The sequence below is a fragment of the Sceloporus undulatus genome, chromosome 7 (genome assembly GCF_019175285.1).
Source record: "Sceloporus undulatus isolate JIND9_A2432 ecotype Alabama chromosome 7, SceUnd_v1.1, whole genome shotgun sequence".
Lineage (NCBI taxonomy): Eukaryota > Metazoa > Chordata > Lepidosauria > Squamata > Phrynosomatidae > Sceloporus > Sceloporus undulatus.
In genome coordinates this window covers 4,572,827-4,593,399 of record NC_056528.1, presented here as the reverse complement: position 1 = coordinate 4,593,399, position 20,573 = coordinate 4,572,827, and the positions used below count along the sequence as shown (strand labels likewise).

Genomic DNA, 20,573 nt, shown 5'->3' with positions numbered 1-20,573 from the left:
ATTATTATTATTATTATTATTATTATTATTATTATTATTATTATTATTATTCCTTTGAATAAGGCTGCATGCGCACTTGTCTCAGACCCAAGAGGTAGCGCATGGCCTCAGCTACTTCCAGCCAGTGCTCCATAGGCAGAGGAAACATACAAGAATACAGGCAAAGGGTACGAAGACCCATGGGGTGTTTATGGTCAGAGGAAGAAGTGATATTGGTGCTGTAGTGTACAATGATGCCCAGAGATTGTGGCAAATCGGTGCTGAAAAGCTATTCTGCACCATTTAAAGGTTCTCCTCCATCAGTTTTAGAGAAGGATCAGTAGACCCATCGTTCAATATGTGGCACGTATGGACAGTTCTGCAGACCCCATGGACTGCTAAATACAAAAATAAATGGGTCTATAGCTTTTTGTGGGGCTTTCAGGCTATGTGGCCATGTCCTAGAAGAGTTTGTTCCTGATATTTCACCAGCATCTGTGGCTTCTCTGGTGACAAGTCTAAGTCAAAGGCTTCCACGGTTGGCATCCATATTTTTTTGTGAGTCTTTCAGGCTATGTGGCTATGTTCCAGAAGAGCATATTCCTGATCTTTCGCCAGCATCTGTGGCTGGCATTCTCTGAAGATGCCAGCCACAGATGCTGGCGAGACGTCAAGATCAAATCCTCTGGAGGCTTCTCACCCTGTCTATCACCGCAATCTCCAGCTCCCGGATGTGGTAACCCTGCGCTTCCCGTTCGCTGACATTCCTGACGCTGATGTAGCCATATTCTTTGGTGCAGTTCTTATCGGGCCAATAGCGGAAACATTTGTTCTGGGAAAAGAGAACAAGAGAGAGAGATTTCATTTCATTAAAGAGAAGCAACTTTGGACAGCAGTTTCCAAAGGGGTGTCCCTATTATTCTAGGTTGTAGCAGTGGAACGTAGGCCTGTTACAGACTGCCAAAATAAAGCTGCTTCGGGTCTCTTTGGAGATATGCTATTTAAGTGATGCATGGGTCCTAAGAGTCCGGAGGTCGCATCAAAGCCACACTCCATTCCTAAGCACTGGAGTGCAGCTTTGGTGCAGCTTCCGGACTCTTAGGACCCATGCATCATTTAAATAGCATATCTCCAAAGAGATCCGAAGCAGCTTTATTTTGGCAGTCTGTAACAGGCCAAAGAATTGTGGGGGGACTTTTACAACTACCACAAGCTCCCACTTTCTCTGCTGCCATGGTCCTCTTAGATGAGGGAGCCAAGGCACCAGAGAAGGAGGGGTGAGCATGCATGGGTCTCTGGTGCCATGGTACTTTCAGGCAAGGGAGCCAAGGCACTGGCTAAAGAGGGGCAATGCAAGACTCTGTCCTCTCCTGGTACCTCACTTGCCTGGCTCCCAATTGCCATGGATGGTTGACAAGTGGCCAGGGTTGCCACTACCCCCCTATACCATCCCCTTCCATGCATCTGCACAAACTAACACCAAAGCTAGGGATGCCACTGGACTTGACTGTGGATCTCCCCAGTCATTCCAGGCGAGAGATGGTGGGGCAACATGATCTGAACGCAGTAGGGGTGAAAAGAGGGCACAAAACACAACAACACGTAAACGCCAACGGGCGTAAGAAATTAACATCACCATTTCCCATTCGCCGTCATTGCCAGTAATGAGAGGGGGGAAAAGTCATTTGGCGAAGCATCACAGGCACCAGTTAATAAGACTGTTGCGCAGCACGACAATTATTGGCAGGGCTTTGCGCTGGCTGGCTTTCAAGTTCGCTTTTGAAGAGGGCTGTTCAGGCTGAGCGCATGTTAATTGTAACCTTCTTGCTCTCTCCAATACAGGGAGCCCTGGCTCACACTCCAAGCGGTGCTTCAACCCAAGGTTAGAACAGGAGAACATTTGGCACCAAATGAGCACCGTTTGTGAAGTCGAAGGCTTTCATGGCTAGCATCCATAGTTTTGTGTGGGTTTTTTGGGCTATGTGGCCATGTTCTAGAAGAGTTTGTTCCTGATGTTTCGCCTGCATCTAAGGCTGGCATCTTCATCTTCTCATGCGACCACCATGAAGTATAAGGTGGCATTTCAGAGGGGCATCAAGTACCCTGCGAGCTGCCATTGGGATTTACTTCCCAAAACAAGGTAGACAGCTGATTCCATTAAAAGCAAAGGAAAACAGGAAAGTGCTTTAAAAAGCAACACCTATGCGCACCGAATCACAGTGTGGGAAAGTTACTTTTTCCATTAGCAGCTGGGCAGTTCTGCAAGCTATAGTCTGGAAAAGAAACTTTCCTAAGCCCTGGATGCAATGTTTAGGGAAGTCATGGACAAAATATGACTTATGAGATGCATGAGAGCTTGATGTTGCCATTTTATATAAGGGACATCATTTTACTCTGCCATTGTATTCAATGGGACCTGAGCATGTGGAGGGACAAACATGTTCGAACAATAATGTACTAGCTTTCTGCATGCAAGGAATGTATGCTTGGGCAGGCTTAACACAGAAGTCATGGGTCTCATTTTCACTTACAGATAAATCAGTGTGCGATCCGAATCGATGGATCAGTTCGACAACGGAGCATGGTTCCCACTACATTTGCCCCAATCGCATTTTCTCCCACTACATTTGCCCCGGTTGCATGTTTTCCCTCTATGATAATCCAACTGTGGTTCACATTCATGCATGAATCCATTCAAAATGGACCCGCTTCAGGCGGCCGAAGGGCAAATTTAAATCGATTCCACATCTGGTTCACACTTGCGCGGAATTGATATATCAAAAAAGACGTGGAAGAAGTTGAAGTCAATGTCAAAAAAAAAAAAAAAAAAACCAGACGTGGGTTAAATGGGTCTGGTGCATGGCTCCCCTCACCGAATCCATTTAAGTGGGAACCAGGGTCATTTGGACTGGTTCAAACCGAATTGCGATCCGGTTTAAAAGATAGTGGGAACGAGGCCTTTATGTGGGATACGGAATATAGAACTGGGGTTTCACAGGCAGAACATAAAGCCACACCAAGTTACTTTGGAGATAGCATCATTCATCACTCACCCTTCCTCTCTCTACTTCTTTGGTCGTCATTACAATGACATGCGTGTTCTCTTGGTACACCATTGCCCAGAAGTCATTCACCGTGGTTTGGAGGCAGCCCTGGGTGGCAATGTAGACTTTGCTGTGCTCCGAGCTTTGGCCATCTTCAAGAATGTTCTAGAAGAGAGGGCAATGGAAGAAGAAGGGGCATTGATTAAAAACAAAAACAGAGATTGGAACGTGGGGAATAAAGGAAAAGAGAGGGCTTCAGCAGAGCAGGCGTCGACGTCTTGCCACTCAAGCAATTAAGAGACTTTTTCGCTCATTAAGCACCTGCCTTTTAGCTGATTTGATTAAATTTAGGCGAAAGGCTTGCAATTTTTACCCAGCGTGAAAAGCATTTTCCAAGAAGGATGGTTGCTTGGGTTGTGTACACTCATCCTATTTGTGGATCTGTTGCATCTGTTCTCTTTTTGGATACAGACACACACATGTGTATATCGTCGAGCTCCAAATAGACGCCCATTGCCAGATTTGAGACGCTGAACAATACTTAATAAAGGCAAGACTTAATTGGCAGTCTCATCAATCTGGGCACGCCTTCACTTACATAGTCAACCAAAGTTTAAGTCAATGCATTGGTTGGATTAAATGATATAATAGTTCGCAACCCAGCTTACAATGCTGAATTCACTGAGAAGAGAGCATCACTGATTCCAAGCCAACTTTAAGCCAACTTTGGTTGACTATGTAAGTGAAGTTGTGCCCAGATTGATGAGACTGCCATCTGTCAATGGGGATGCTTTGTTTGAGAGTTCCTGCATGGCAAGGGGTTGGACTGGATGGTCCTTGTGGTCTCTTCCAACTCTACGATTCTATGCTACCTTTGTCTCAGAGCACTCCCACATACTGAAGGGTATCTGTCATTACCTTTTACAGCACAGAGCCTATTGGATTAAGGCCCCTCTCCCCACGCTCATCCCAGTTTGACTCCATGATTTCTCTACTCACCCTAATATAATTGGCATTGATGTAATCGGAGCCCGGGACACTTTCGTCCACGTCTCGGAGAGCTACCCGCGTCGTGTCAACTATAAGGAGAGAGAAACAAGGCAAGATGGTTATAGGGGGACCATACAGTATCTCCAAATGGAGAACATCTCCAACTCAAGAAGTGGAGATATTTCAGGAAACAGATACAGTAGGTCCTTGGTTTCCACTGGGGTTCGGTTGAAGGATCCCCCGTGGATAACAAAATCCATGGATGCTCAAGTCCCATTAAATATAATGCCACAGCAAAATGGTGTCCCTTATATAAAATGGAATGTATAATCTCCAATCTTTACAAGGAAGGATGTTCTTGTAGCGGTTCTTGGCTTTGTTTTCTAGTCGCTGCCCTTCTTTCCTGGGGTAGAGAAATTTACACTCCTGTTGCTGCAACATCTGTAGGGAACAGAGAGACACATCTTTAATCCTTAACAAACCACTCTGCAAAATAGATTGACTTTTCCATGTTTCAGATGGAGGTGGCCAAGGCAGGAACATCATCATTCCTTTAGGACTTACGATGCGCAGAACAATTTGATCTGGGGGTGTTGCCACTATGGAGTTAGTCATACGGAGGAAGACTGAAAGTTTAAATGGGGTTTATCCCATGAAAATCACGCAATTACTATTAAATCACAATTATGATTTTCACACACACCGGTCACTATCCCAGGAATAACCAGGCAATACACAGCAACAAATCATTGATTAGAAAACCTCGTGAATGATTTGTTACTGTTTATTGCCTTGTTATTCACGGGTTAATGGCACTTCAATTGCTTTTCAGTGTGACATCGTGTGAAAACCTTTATTGCAATTGCATGATTTTCGTGGGATATTCCCGGGGATAATGGCTGTTTAATCATGACATTGTGTGAAAAATCTTAATTGTGATTGCGCGATTTTCATTGGATAATACTTCCATTTGTCCCCATGTGATAAAGTCCTATTCTACAATAGTCACACACATCATTAATAAGTGATGTGATAGATATCATAGAATCATAGAATCATACAGTTGGAAGAGACCACTAGGGCCATCCAGTCCAACCCCCCGCCATGCAGGAAATCCAAATCAAAGCATCGTCGACAGATGGCCATCCAGCCTCTGTTTAAAGACCTCCAAGGAAGGAGACTCTATCACCTTCCGAGGAAGTGCATTCCACTGTCGAACAGCCCTTACTGTCAGGAAGTTCCTCCTAATGTTCAGGTGGAATCTCTTTTGCTGGAGCTTGCATCCATTGTTCCATTGTCTCCTGTTCTCTGGAGCAGCAGAAAACAAGCTTGCTCCCTCCTCAATATGACATCCTTTCAAATATTTAAACAGGGCTATCATATCACCTCTTAACCTTCTTTTCTCCAGGCTAAACATCCCCAGCTCCCTAAGTCGTTCCTCATAGGGCATGGTTTCCAGACCCTTCACCATTTTTGTCGCCCTCTTTTGGACACGCTCCAGTTTCTCAATGTCCTTTCTGAATTGTGGTGCCCAGAACTGGACACAATATTCTAGGTGGGGCCTGACCAGAGCAGAATACAGTGGCACTATTACTTCTCTTGATCTAGACACTATACTTCTATTGATGCAGCCTAAAATAGCATTGGCTTTTTTTAGCTGCCGCATCACACTGTTCACTCATGTTCAACTTGTGGTCTACATGGACTCCTAGATCCCTTTCACACATAGTTTCATTCAGCCATACACCCCATTATACTGTATTATAATACTATAGATGAAGATGCAACAGATCTGTTGTAGTGCTCCAAGCAGCACTGCAGGGATAGTCTAGTTTCCATTTTCCTTTGCACAATGCCACTGGTAAATGTTGTGTACAGCAATTGCAGGAAACTTTAACAATTATTACATTTAAAGCCCAGTGTTCCTCCACTGAGTTCAAGGAAGCATACGGGGCTCTCTTCTCCCACTACACTTTATCACATCTCTGTGAGTTAGGCCTGTTCCAGACTGCCAAAATAAAGCTGCTTCAGGTCTCTTTGGAGGTATGCTATTTAAATGATGCATGCATCCTAAGAACCCGGAAGCTGCACCAAAGCTGCCCTCCAGTGCTTAGGAATGGAGTGTGGCTTTGGCGCGACCTCCGGACTCTTAGGACCCATGCATCATTTAAATAGCATACCTCCAAAAAGACCCGAAGCAGCTTTATTTTGGCAGTCTGTAACAGGCCTGATAACTGTCCAGTGGCCTTTGTGACAGTATGGAGACTCGAACCCAGATCTTTCCAGTCCTAGTCCAGCGCTCTGACCGCTGCGCATGTCTTACACAGCGTGGTGCTCCTTGAAACCTTATTTCAATGTTTAAGCAATGGGGAGACACAATACAGAGGCCGACTGATGGTTTCGCAGGACGCTGCGGCTCTTGCTTGGCCATTCGGCCAAGTAAGGCAATGGCCATCACCTTGAGCCAGGCCACCCCTGATCTAATATATATTAGATTAATATATATTCAAGGTATCTAATATATAGTCAAAGTGCTAGCTTGAACTGTTTCTGTACCTCAAACTCCTCCCAGAATCCTTGCTTGGCCTTCTCGCTGTGGTCCGCCATTTTGTTCAGCTCCTTCACTCGGTTTTCGATGTTGGCCGCAATGATTCGGGTGGCATTAAAGGGCTGGAAAAAGAAAGGAAAGATAAAAGAAGATAAAAGAGAAGGCAGAACCTCAAAGAACAAAAAGCACAGAGCGGAGCAGAAACTGACACTGAAGGCATCCCCATGGGACACCACAAATCTGAATACGTCTCCCAACCCAATGGCCTTTCCGGTAGGGCTTGAGGATAGTTAGTTATGAATAACTAGTTACTTTTATCTTGGAGCACCTCTGAGACTAACTGAAAGAAAGAAGTTGGTACCATGAGCTTTCATAGACTTGAGCCTACATCCTCCGATGCTACAACATCCCTTTGCACACTGATTCTGCAGACGCACACGACTATGTCTTTGAATTCGAGTTACATTTAACATTCCCAAGTAAAAAGATTTTAGGATTATTTCATTTCTCCAAACCAGAGCAGTCCTTAATTTAGGGAGAACTGGAATGATAAACATAAGTAACTTAAAAGTAACTGCGCGAACCCTTGGAGCGCTTTATTCCCATCTTACGGCGTGCGATGGTCACACGTTACCTGTTTCAGGTGCACAACGGCTCCGGATTTCTCAACCATGGGGTTTTTCTTATAGTGCTCCACCAAGTCTGTGAGGGTGTCAAAACGTTCGCCACCTCCCACATCGTATTTTCCATCCGGCTGTGGAAGAGAAACCGAATTATAATCTCAGGACCACAAGAGGACCGTCTTCTCCGATGTCTCCGACACTCTGTCAGCCATCTCATACCCATGGATGGTTCCTCCTAATGTTCCCATTGTAGCTGCTTTGCTGCCATTTCCACATACGGATCCTGCTCCCTGGAGCAACAGGGAGCAAGTCTCCTCCACTTTCTGCATGGCGGTCCAGATATCTGAAGACAATTATGGTGTCTTTCCCTTCACTAATTCTTTCAGCCACAGCTTGCAGGAATTGGTTCTGGATCATCCATGGCCCTGCAAGGTTTAACTTGCTGCGGCTGCTTTATGCAGACCAGAACAACTTGGGATCTGGTTACCTGAGATGTCACTGTCTATTTTATAGATCCATGTGGATCTAAAGGGTATCAGGAGAGGCTCTCCTAGTGGTGCAGTCACTTCATAGAATCATGGAGTTGGAAGATACACCAAGGGGCATCCAGTCCAACCCCATTCTGCCATGCAGGAACTCTCCATCAAAGCATCCCTGACAAATGGCCATCCAGCATCTGTTTAAAGACCTCCAAAGAAGGAGACTCTACCATTCTCCAAAAGAGTTTGTTCCACAGTCAAACAGCTCTTACTGTTAGGAAGTTCCTCCTAATGCTAAGCTGGAATCCCTTTTCCTGGAGCTTGCATCCATTGCTCCATGTCCTATTCTCTGGAGCAGCAGAAAACAAGCCTGCTCCATCCTCTATAACATCATTTCAAATATTTAAACATTTAGCTTGGTGGCTCCCACTATGAAGCATACTGTATTCTTCACCTTGACAGTTCCTATTTTAGGTCCATGCCAAAGAGGTACTCATGTTTTACAAGTGGGATGGCACCCAGTTAGGCATTTATGATGTTATAAGTTAGACTTATGACCCTGTAAATGTTTTGTGGGCACATTTATGGCGGTGGCACCATTGCCCTGGACAGAAATGCCTTTAAAATGCACCTAAAAAGCAAGGCAGACCCAAAGCAGCTTTATTTTGGCCTGTCTCTATGGGGCCAAAGATAAACTCTGAAAAGGCTCTTGCTCCCATGACGCCTTACCTGATAGCGGATCATGATGTGAGTCACCCGGGGTTTCCGGTCCCCGGTGTCGGCTTTGTCTTCATTCGTCAGTACCGACAAGACAAAGTCACCGGGTTTGCTTTGGCTACTGCGCACCAGAAAACTTCCTGGCTTGCCTTTCTCAGTTAGGAGTTTCTCAGCCTCTTTGCCGGTCAGATGGCCGTGGTACCATCTAGGAAAAGAGAAACCGTTGAGACAGATTGCATTATGAAATAAGGAATTCAAATCTCTCTACTCTACTTTAAGTTCACCCACCAGCCTTAAGGGTCATACACACTATGAAATAACCCGGGTTATTTCAGGCTGTTCACATGGGCACCAAGTTGCCTCAGTGCAGTTTTCGGGGGGCCCACCGAAAAGCCCATTTAAACCGGTGCATTTGGCACAGGATCCCTAACGGTTCTTTTTAAAGAACCACAACGATCTGCATCTCCAATAGCGTGAATGCACTATCAGGTCGATTCAGATCACATAGCCACTGTTCAAGAAATGGAGGCGCCTCCATTTTGATCCGGAATGGTGGCGAATGGGAAGCTCAAATTGGATTTAAATGCCACTGAAATATTCGCTGCCTTGAAATGTAGTGGGAATGGTGAATCTATTTTGAATCAATGAGGCAAATCTCTCCATGCAAAAAAGAGAAGTGTGACTGAGCTCTTTGACAGGGTCGGTGTTAGGTTCTAGGTTGCACTCGAGATGGCAACAGTCTTTAATGAGGAAGGACACACAAGCTAGGAGTGGTTTGCAGCAGTTTGCTTTTGCCTGAACCCACTGGGAAGGACAGGTTTCGCCTCCCTTCTCTCCTGAATTGAGCATCAATTAGACCTTAAATGACAGTGGAAGGAAGAGGACCCATGGCTCCAGTTTCCCAATGTCCTTTTTGAATTGTGGTGCCCAGAACTGGACACAATATTCCAGGTGAAGCCTGAACCAAAGCAGAATAGAGTGGCACTATTACTTCCCTTGATCTAGACACTACACCTTTATTGATGCAGCCTAAAATTGCATTGGTCTTTTTAGCTGCCGCATCGCACTGTTGACTCATGTTCAACTTGTGGTCTACTAGGACTCCCAGATCCCAAGTCATTTTCAACTTGGGGGATTTTCTTGGCAAGATTTCTCCCGAGGAGGTTTGCCACTGCTCTCCTCTAAAGCTGAGAGAGTGTGGCTTGCACTTTTGCACTTTGAAATTCGCGTTTGCAGCAACTGAATTAAGCTGAAGATAAAGATGGAAAGCGGGAGGAGGACTGAGATACCGGGACATTTTAAAAGCAACCGAAGAAAATGGGATGGCATGGGATGACATTATGACTGTCCCTGTCTAACTGGGAGAGTTGATGGGTATATATCTAGTGGGTTTCCATTGCAGAAAGAGGACAGCATGCTGAGTAAAATTGCGATTATTACTCCTTCTTCCCCATCACTCTTAGTAGGGACTTTTGGGGCCATTGCGCTCAAGCAGAACATTTTGATCGCGCATTCTCCTGTATTTCTAAGGCAAAATTGCACAGGAAAGAGCCGTGCAATTATTGGGGAGAAAAAATCAATCTTATATAGCACTCCTGCGTAGCATTACTTGCTATGGCTGCCGGGAAATTATTACTTTTATTAGCGATCTTAAAAGTCCTTAGCTGTTAATTTTAAAAGAGAGTATCAATATTTCTGCTCGGTGGACAATTTGGTCCAATTCCAAAATGGTTCAAAAAATAGACCGGGTTTTTATTTTATCGTCTCCGACGATGGATTATTATTTTGTTATATTATGTACCAAACTGTAATAGCCATGGGGTAAATGCAATAAAGATTGGCTTGACCGTTTGGCCGTAATAAATGATTGATTGATCGATCGATCGGGGATGTGCCCATCCCTACTCACCTCTCTGAGGTGGGATCCTGGCAATTCAGAGGGAACTTCAGCTCGATGATGTTGCTGTTCTTCTCTCGCAGGAGACCCTGCTGTTCGGTGTAATACTGGACCAGTTCGGCCAAAGTGGCAAACTTCTCCCCTCCATACAAGTCATAGTAGTCCCCGGTGTTCTGGATTTTGATATGGGTCACTTCGTCGCTCCTCCTGGAGACCAATGGGGCAAAGAGGGAGAGAGAACAGGAACGCTGAATGCCAACAGGTCATATTAGTCAACGTTCGGTCTACCAACAAATTCAGGTGCCAATATCTTAAAAGGCCAGGAGTTGTGCCAAAGCTGCATTCCACTCCTTAGGACTGGAGCATGGCTTTGGCACAGCTTCTGGCCTCTTAGGATACATGCATCATTTAAACAGCATACCTCCAAAGTGACCTGAAGCAGCTTTATTTTGGCCTGTCTGAACGGACTTTCAGTCAATTCAAATACAAGGCTTTCAATGCAAAAATTAAAACACAACCAAATCAAACTTCTGTTTAAAAAGCACAAACAACTAACAGAGTAAGATCCCCGGAGTCCCCTCTGCTCCTTTCAAATAACAACCTCCCTTGCAAACTGGTGGCAGCCTAGTGATGGCATTGGATCTAGAAGCCATTTCATGCTAGAGGAGCTGAATGAAGCCACACAATATGGCCATTGTTGAATTCCACACGCTACTTGTCCTGCATCATGCAACTCTTCCATCTCCCCGAAATAAGAAGTCATTTGTTTGCTGTAACCTTGGCAGAAAATTTCCATTAACCAGCATGCATTAGAAACATCAGATGTCTCATACGTGACACTGTTATGACCGTGTCGCATCATGACCAGCAAAGGTTCTACACTGACATATTTCCAACTACTGGAAATCGGATTCGGACATCCACATGTTTTGAAAATACACCCCAGGAGTAAGAAGAGTCCATGCAGCCTGGAGGCTGTTTTATGGCCCCAGGTCACTTTAGGTCCCTTTTAACAACAGGGAGTGAGCAGAATTCATTTTCTGTCTTCCTCCTTTCTTTCGACAAAGGACTTCCCTTGGAACTAAATTGGCCCAAGGGTGATACAGTCAGCCCTCCGCATCCTTTTTGAATTGTGGTGCCCAAAACTGGACACAGTATTCCAGATGGACCAAACCAAAGCAGAATAGCACTATTACTCCCTTGATCTAGACCAGTGGTGGCGAACCTATGGCATGTGTGCCAGAGGTGGCACTCAGAGCCCTCTCTGTGGGCACATGCACCATCATCCCAATACAGAGTACACTAGAGTTTATCACTAGAAAGCCAGAGGGATGTGGCACTTTGTGATAAATAAGTGGGTTTTGGGTTGTAGTTTGGGCACTCGGTCTCTAAAAGGTTCGCCATCACTGCATCACTATACTTCCATTGATGCAGCCTAAAACTGCATTGGCCTTTTTAGCTGCCGCATCACACTGTTGACTCAGGTTCAAGTTGTGGTCTACATGGACTCCTAGATCCCTTTCACACATATAAGTCTCTCATTCAGCCAGATGTCCACCATCCTATATTTCTGCATTTCATTTTTCCGCCCTAAGTGCAAGTGCAATGTAAGTACCATACATTTCTCCGTGTTGAATTTCATTTTGTTAGCTTTGGCCCAGCTTTCTAGTCTATTCAGCCCCAGCATTAAAGCATCCAGACCTACAGAATCCAGTGGCTTATCAACATTTTTTTTTAAGCAACAAGATTAGGGAAGGGGGCGAAATGGCCCTCTCCTGACCCAACTCATCCATCAAGCGTCTGGAGTCTGGGTGAGCTCAGCAGGCAGCCGGCCTCTAAGTGCCTTTAAAATGCAATTAGCCTTCCCACTCAGGAAGGCTAGCCAGGATGGCCAGGGCCAAAAGGGACTCTTAGTTCTCCTAACAGCCAAATGGAATTAACCCGTCCAGCCCTGGAGTGAAGGGAGCTATAGCTTGGACCTACATCCCCCGCCGCCATCCCCCACTAAACATGCCATGCCACCTTTTCTCGTTCTTCTTTCCTGCTTTTCAAAACCAAAGGCATGCTACAAACACAAGTAAACTAATAAAGCACAGCATATTGCACATGCATTGGAAGTGTGCCATTCAGAAATACAGTGAATTAATATCGTCCATGACAACGGTGGCCAGATTATTACATTACAGCCCTGCTTATCCATGGATTGTTTTATCCACAGATTCAAGCATCCACGGGTTTAAAATATTCCCCCAAAAGTATAAATTCCAAATAGCAAACCATGATTTTCCATTAAGGGATACCATGTTGTTCTGTTATTATATTTAATGGGACTCGAGCATCCAGAGTTTTTGTTATCCGTGGGGGATCCTGGAACCGAACCCCAGCGGATAACAAGGACCCACTTTATATGCTTCTAAATGGAAGGATAAAATATCTCTGAGTATAAATGACTGGTTAAAGATCTTCGGAGAACCTCAGGAAAGGATGGAAACCCTTGATCTGTTATTTAAAAAGACTATTTATTTTTCTAGAACTTAGATTAATACAGTTGGCCCTCCATTTTCGTGGAGGATCCGGACCTCCTAGGCTTGAATGGGGCACTCCTCTGTGCATGTGCCATTGGGGATAGTGGAGGTTGCCCTCCGCGGGTATTCGAGGGTGCAAATGCCAGATCCGCGAGTTACTGTGTAACAATGAAGTAAGTCTTATTTTTATTTTACTTAAGGACATGAAGGCAACTCGCTGGACAGTCCTGGGAATTGCAGTCCCCCCCAAAAGAGGAATGCTTCCATGTTCTGCTTTATGAGGCACAGAGCAGGCTATCCTGGCACAGAGCAATCTCCCCCAACATGGTGCCAAGACCTACCAGCATCACTTTGCCTCATGGTAGGGCCAGCTTTGGGTACCACACAAATGCACTCCTGGCAGTAATCAAAGCTGGAATAGAGCGAGAGGAAACCCAGCCACACATGCTAACTGGGGCACTGTGGTTGTACCCTGCCTCCATCGAAACCAGACCCGCACAACTTGGCAGTAAGTTTTGTTGTTGTTAGCTGCCCTCAAGTCGGTTCTGACTCATGGCGACCCCACGGATGAGACATCTCCGAGAATCCCTATTGTCCACTGCCTTGCCCAGATCCTGCAAACCCTTGTCCACAACGCCCTGGACTGAGTCGATCCATCGGGTCGGGGCCAAAATTAAAATAGGTTGTACTTCTTTGGGCTGCAAATTGGTTTTACTATATATACTCAACAATAAGTCGACCTCATGTATAAGTCGAGGGCAGGTTTGGGGGCCAAAATTATGGATCTTGCTATGACCCGCAGATAAGTCGAGGGTAAAACATAGGGGCATATAACAAAGGATCTGAAGGATGAAGCAAAGGAAAACAGTGCCAAATAACATACAAAATCCCAGTCTTGTGCTGATACTAAAGACTGGATGGATGAAAGAGTAGAAGATGTCAGTGCGGAGACCATATCTTATCCAGGTCTGATCCAAGACTCCAAAGCTTCCCACGCTGGAGCCATGCTCCATTTGTTTGACACCAGACTCATTGGCAGGGAAGGGACACCTGCGGTTGTGCCGTGGCGGCCGCTCTCAAGTGTAAGAAGTCAGCCCTCTTCAGAACCAGCGGCTGGATTGAATAATCACAAGGAAATGGCAGTGGTTGCAAATTTGGCGACGCGGGAGGAGAAACTCCCTCTCCCTCAGCTCCGTCTTGGCAGGGTTTAATATAACAAAATCGAAAAGCCATCAGCATACAGCTGTAGCTGCCCAACTGTATCAAAAGCTGCCCGCGCAAAAACCTCCCTTTCCACCGTATTCCAGCTGAGTTTAAGAGCACTGTCAATGGCTCTCATTGCCTTGTGAGTTACATCGCACAACACAACACACATACACATATGTCCCTATCCCCGGACGTTTGAATACAACCTCTGTATTAAATGCCTGCCTCTTTAGCCCAGAGAGACTGGCTCAAGGCTGAACAAGTAGCTGTTCAAGGAGATGACTAGTCTCCCCAGTCTTTCATGGAACCATAGAATCCTAGAGTTGGAAGAGACCCCAAAGGCCATCCAGTCCAACCCCATTCTGCCATGCAGGTACTCCCAATCCAAGCATCCCCATTGACAGATGGCCATCCAGCCTCTGTTTAAAGACCTCCAAGGAGGGGGACTCCATCACTCTCAGAGGGAAAGTCTTACACTGCCAAACAGCTCTTACTGTCAAGACGTTCCTCCGAATGCTGAAGTGGAATCTCTTTTCCTGGAGCTTGCATCCATTGTTCCATGTTCTAGTCTCTGGAGCAGCAGAAAACAAGTTTGCTCCCTCCTCAATGTGACTCCCCTTCAGTTTGCAGAGAGATCTTGTACCATCTCTGAGACTAACTAATGCATCTGAGCAGGTAGACTGAAGAAAGCATTTGAGGAAATAGACTGAAGCCTATGAAAGCTCACGTTGCCAACTTCTATCTTTCAGTTGCTTTAAACACAAGCTGAATGGCTGTCTGTTGGGGATGCTTTGATTGAGAGTTCCTGCATGGCAGAATGGGGTTGGACTAGATGGCCTTTGGTGTCTCTTCCAACTCTAGGATTCTATGATTCCATATAGGGTTCTATGACCCTATAACTTGGCATGTTCAATAAGGGTTATTGAGCATGATACATGGTCAACACAACTGCTCCTGAAATTGTTTCCTGAATACAGTGGGACCCTTGTTATACGCTGAGTATTTTCCTAGCTGTACTTGGAGACAGTAAGGATCAAACCTAGGACTTTCTGCAATGGATGGTCCTAATGAAAAGAGATACCTTCCTTATCCAGGCCATTAGTCCATCCAACAGTATTATTTGCATGGACCAGCGGTGGGTTTCCAACCTACCGAGGTGGAAGACTAAACGTAGGACTTTCCACATGCAAAGCATGTGCTTCGCTACCGAGCCACAGCCCTTCCCCAAATGTCATGTTGCATTAGCGTTTTCCATTCAGATGTTACCCAGAAGGAGCTCTGGGCCGGCTGAATCCCTGCAACATCTCATTTGGACTTAAGCCAAATCCATTAGCCACTAATAGGCAAAAGCCATCTTACAACGGGGCAACACTTGGAAATGGCCGATGAAAAATTAATTCGTTACCCCTCATTCATTTTTTATCAACCCGGCAGGGGTCTTTCAACGCCAACAAGGGTACATTTCGAGGGGAGCTGACCAAGAGTTTGAGTTTGTTTTTGCAGAGGCAATTGGGATGGCTATATTGGCAGTTTTAAGTCTTTTAAACTAAAAAAAGGCGCATTGAACTGGCACATGAATAACATATTAGTGATTCACAGATCGCTGGTACTTTTCTCTTAGTGGTTTAATGCAGATGAATTGATCCTCATACACAAACTACAGTGGGCCCTTGGTATCCAATGGGGATTGGTTCCAGGATCTGGAGTCCCATTAAATACAATGGAGCAGTGACATGGTGTCCCTTATATAAAATGGCCAAATCAAGGTTTGCTTATTGGAACAGATATATATTTTAAGTATTTTCAAGCTGTGGGTGCTTGAATCCATGGAGAACAAATCTGTGGATACCGAGGGCTGACTGTACCACAAAATCTAATGTTAACATCTTAGCATAAATGCTAACACTTTCAGTCTTTGACGGGGGGGAAATGGCCCTTTATGTGGCCATGCAGGGACTGAGATGCAGTGTGCAATTGCAATGTGAAAGCAGTTGCACATTGCATGGAAAAATCAGTCATGGGCCCAGAGATCCACTAAGTGGCTCCGCTAATATTGAGGAGCTGAATTTGCTCTGGGTTTTAGTCCAAACTTAAAAACCTAGCCCCAAAACAAGGCTGCATCAACACTGTAGAAATCATCTGGTTTGAAACCACTTTAACAGCATAAGCAGCAATACGGCTGGAACGGTGACAGACCTTCCTCCCCTCAAAACAACCCTGCGAGGTTGGTCAAGGCAAGACATTATGCAATGGGTTTGATAGCTGCGGAGGGCCGACAGCCCCTTGGTTCATAGCAACAGACAATTTGATGGAGATCTCCTTCTCCTCTAGGGAAAGGCTCAAAGCTTTCCTTCATCCCTCGTTCCCTTCTTTCCATTCCTCTCTACTTCCAGTGCCAGAATTAGACCCTTCCCTCTGCCCCGCCTGACATTGCGAGCCACAGGCCCTTTGGCGTTTTATGATCAGGAAGAAAATGAATAAGGGACAATCAGATCCATTTAGCCAGGCTGTTACCACAAAGCTTCCCCAGAACATAAAAGATGTTTGTCTGGCCTGCGTCCCAAACATCTCTTTGGGATATTAAAACAGCTTTGCAGAAACCTACTATGTGCAGCTTGCCCATCTTGTCATTTCCATGCTGGACAGACAACAGTCACAAGGATGTTATGGCATGGTGTCCCAATACACACACCACACACAAGGAGTGTTTCTACACTGCATAGTTATGGCAGATGGATAGAATGATAGAATCATAAAGTTGGATGAGACCCCAAGGGCCATCCAGTCCAACCCCCTGCCATGCAGGAACTCTCAACCAAAGCATCCCCATTGACAGATGGCCATCCATGAAGTGTGTAATTGCCTTCCTCTGAGGCTGGGAAAGTGTGATTTGCGCTGTGAGTTTCAATGACCTCGTGAGGATTCAAACCCTTGTCTCCCAGAGTCCTGATCCAATGCTGAAACCATTGCACCCAGCTGGCTGGACTTATGTCCAACAGCCCAATGTTGTGCAGTTCCACAGATTCAGTTATGTGCAGCCCATGAAAGAAAGGAGGGCATTAATTGGGCATAAATGCTGGCATCTCAGGAGGAAGAATGGTCCTGAACAAGCATAAAGTGAATTCTCCCTTACTCCTATGGGCTTACAATCTGAATGGATCAACAGAGTGCCAGCATAGATACATGAGAAAATAAAGTATTGGATTGTGAATCCAGAGCAGATTCATCGCCTCATTGCCATGGAAGCTGCCAGCCACCCATGGACCCAGCACACACATCTGACACAATAAACATACGCTCACATAGATTTATGCTCTGCGAAATTGCTGCTACAAGATGGACCTATTTAAAAGGGAAGTGGACAAGTTGATGGAGGAAAGACCAAAGGAGGCCACTGGTCATGATGGATATATTTCCCCTCCGCTACCAGAGATTGTATGTTTCTGTATCTCAGTTACTAGGGAGAAGGAATGAGAGGACACTATTGCATTCACATCTCGCTTATGGGCTTCCCAAAGACATCTATTTGCGCAACCAATTTTGGTCCGATCCAGCCGAGCACATTTTATGCCCCAAAAATATGTTTCACCAAGACAAAGATTTCTCTAGATAAACAATCTTAGTCCCATCATCAAGCATTTTAGCACAAGGCTCCCTTGGCACAGACTGCTAAGGCTTGCTTATAAATACACCCGGCCATTGCGCTGTAGCCATAGTGCTAGATAAACAGCAAACCGATGCACGGACAGACTCTAAATAGTACGAAGGGCGCAACACATAGAAGTTGAACGTTTGATCATTTACACAAAAGGTTGGCATTTGGAGCCAGGTTGTTTAAAAGGAACAATGGCACGGTACATACCGACCCGAAAAGGTGGGCTGGATGCGCCCAGTTTTCCTCTGGAGGGATGCCGCAGCAGCCAAACCATGTGGCGTCCCTCCGGACCAAAAGGAACCCATTGGCGCACTGTGACATGTCCATGACAGAAGCATGGAGGTGCAGACGCTGTGCAGTGCTTGTTTCATGGATGTTGTGCCACACTTGCACCATGGACGTGCGCACCATATGGATGGTGGTGCGTAAAGATGGCGCCGTCCATACATCCTTGGGTTCCGGAGTGTGCAGATGCAGTGCGCTCCAGAACCCTAGAATTGGCCCCAGGTTGTACAAGGCCAATAATACCCTGCTAGATCAGCCAAGACACATTTATATATCACAATAAACCATGGTTCCTGTTAACCATGATTTCATGCTTAAGGTGTACATTGCAGAGCAAATGACCGGAGAAACCTGTGGCTTGCTTTTCACTTTCCTAGTTTGTTTCGTTCCTGCCTTTTCCATCAGCATTTGTTTCAGGGCCAGCAGCTGGCGGAATAAGACAGGGACAAGCCACAGTTGCAGGGTTAGTTGTCACAACAAGCCACAGAGTTTGTGTAAGGCAACAAAACCGCCACTGGTTCAGATCATGGTTTGTGGCTGGCTAATAAATTATGGCTTGTTGTTAGAGGTAGAATTCAAAGCCATGTTGATCTGGAGAATGAGAGATGTAGCACCTTTGCAACTTGTAGCACCTTTGCAACTAACTGAAAGAAAGAAATTGGCAGCATGAGCTTTCATAGACTTCAGTCTACTTCCTCAGATGCATTTGGTGGAATGGAAGCTGACCTGCAACTTCATTTCCATACACAAAGGATCTGCAATTTGTATTGACATCCTCACATCCCAATGGCATATATAGGTCTGTACCTGGTTTCCAGCCCAACAAATGCACCTGAGGAAGTAGACTGAAGTCTATGAAAGCTCCTGCTGCCAACTTCTTTCTTGTGGCGAGTCGCAAAGGTGCCACAAGATCTCTCTCCAACTTTGTTATTAGAGGCTTACTCTTTTAAAAGGGTCAGATTGGAAGTGACAGAAAAGTCCCTTTTCTGTTGTGGGTATTGGAGAGCTATGATCAGCCCAAGTAGATGAGAACTGTCCCAAACAGACAAGCAAGCTAGCCTAATATTTGCAACCTCCTTTCCCTATCAAACTATATATTGTAAGATCCTTGGGAGTTGGGACCGGGACTGGCAAAGCCACTGCCCCTTTTACAAGTGATCCAGTAAGACTGTTCTCCTTCCTTCCTTCCTTCCTAACTCCCCTGCAAGCAATCTGTGTTACAGATGCAACCCAAGAATATCAGATCTATTCTCACCAAAACACACCCCATTTCCCATTTTAAGCAGCCTTCTCTCCTTCACAAGCTTTTCAAGTCCCCTTTTCCACAGTTTCCTTGTCCGACCTCTGGCCCGAGGCCCAAATATCTCTTAGGGAAGTGCGCAATGACACCAGTTCCAGGTCTTTAAATTATTTACAGCGACCCGGCAACAGTTGTTAAATGGATGCTCTTAGTCCTTTCCCCTGGCCCCAGCCCCAAAGCAATAATGCGAAACCTTGGGAGAAGTTCAACATGAGCTCCTTGGAACGCACACTTCTCGTTCTCTTTCTCATATCATAGCTAGAAGTCTGCAATATCTAAGGAAGCTGAATGGGAAGAAATTCAAGACAGATCAAGGGGGCATTTGACGCAGCACATGCAATTCTATGAATGAAGCAGGTGGATTTCGTAGTGCCACTGAATTCATAGATGTTCGCTCACTCTCTCTCTGTGTCTCTCTCTCACACAAACTGCTGCAAGCAATGGTGTTCCCCTTGGAAACTCTCTTTAAAGCTATATATATATACAGTATATATATGCACGTGCATGTGTGATTATTAGTATTATTAGATAAGGTAAAATAATTGTCTGGAGAGCCATATGAGCAAAAGCGTAGACAATTAATCCGAGGGGAGAAAATGGTAATTGCAGGGAAGAGGGTTAATTAAATCATACTAACGATAATTGATTAAACACAGAGTCCTATACTCTGCAGTGGAAGGAGAGAAACTAAGCACAGAGACCATTGTACCTAGCTAAGGATGTTCACTTCACCAGAATCTGGATGGTGCACTATGCGCCCCTACAGACAGGCCAAAATAAAGTTGCTTCGGGTCACTTTGGAGGTATGCTGTTTAAATGACAAATGCATCTTAAGAGGTCAGAAGCTGTGCCAAAGTTGCCTCTAGTCTTTAGGACTGGAGCATAGCTTTGGTGCGGCTTCCGGCCTCTTAGGACCCATGCAGCATTTAAACAGCATACCTCCAAAGTGATCCAAAGCAGCTTTATTTTGGCCTTACAGCCCCATAGTGCGCCATCCAGATTCTGGAAAAGAAAGGGGTAGATGGAAGGTTATGGGGGGAAGAGAAGGTAAGGAGAGAAGAAGGAAAGGGAGAAGAAAGCTAAAGATGGAGGAGATGAGAAAGGAGGAGTAGGGATAGAAAGAATAGAGAGAGAATGGGAATGGAGATATAGAAAGGGAGAAAGCAAACGGGAGTTTGAATGTAAGGTAGAAGGGATGGGAATGTAAGGGATGCAGTTTTATATACTTAAATATAGATATATGTTTGTTGTCTTCTTTGAATGTATGTTTTAATGTGGTGTATATAAATTTGGAAAAAGATATTTTAATTTAATATGTCTGTCTG

General features: G+C 45.3%; 1 protein-coding gene across 2 annotated transcripts in view; it reads right to left on the bottom strand.

Moving 5' to 3' along the window:
- The window catches only part of LOC121937372 (tyrosine-protein phosphatase non-receptor type 11-like), a 46,629-nt gene that overhangs the window by 9,389 nt on the left and 16,667 nt on the right, over positions 1-20,573 (bottom strand). For both annotated transcript variants that reach the window (XM_042480525.1, XM_042480526.1), the window contains exons 3-10: positions 10,290-10,484; positions 8,393-8,585; positions 7,196-7,315; positions 6,570-6,683; positions 4,358-4,454; positions 4,023-4,102; positions 3,033-3,188; positions 680-811 (exon numbers count right to left, since the gene is read on the bottom strand). In XM_042480525.1, coding sequence (XP_042336459.1) covers positions 680-811; positions 3,033-3,188; positions 4,023-4,102; positions 4,358-4,454; positions 6,570-6,683; positions 7,196-7,315; positions 8,393-8,585; positions 10,290-10,484 — 1,087 coding nt within the window. The remainder of the gene's footprint in view (positions 1-679; positions 812-3,032; positions 3,189-4,022; positions 4,103-4,357; positions 4,455-6,569; positions 6,684-7,195; positions 7,316-8,392; positions 8,586-10,289; positions 10,485-20,573) is intronic.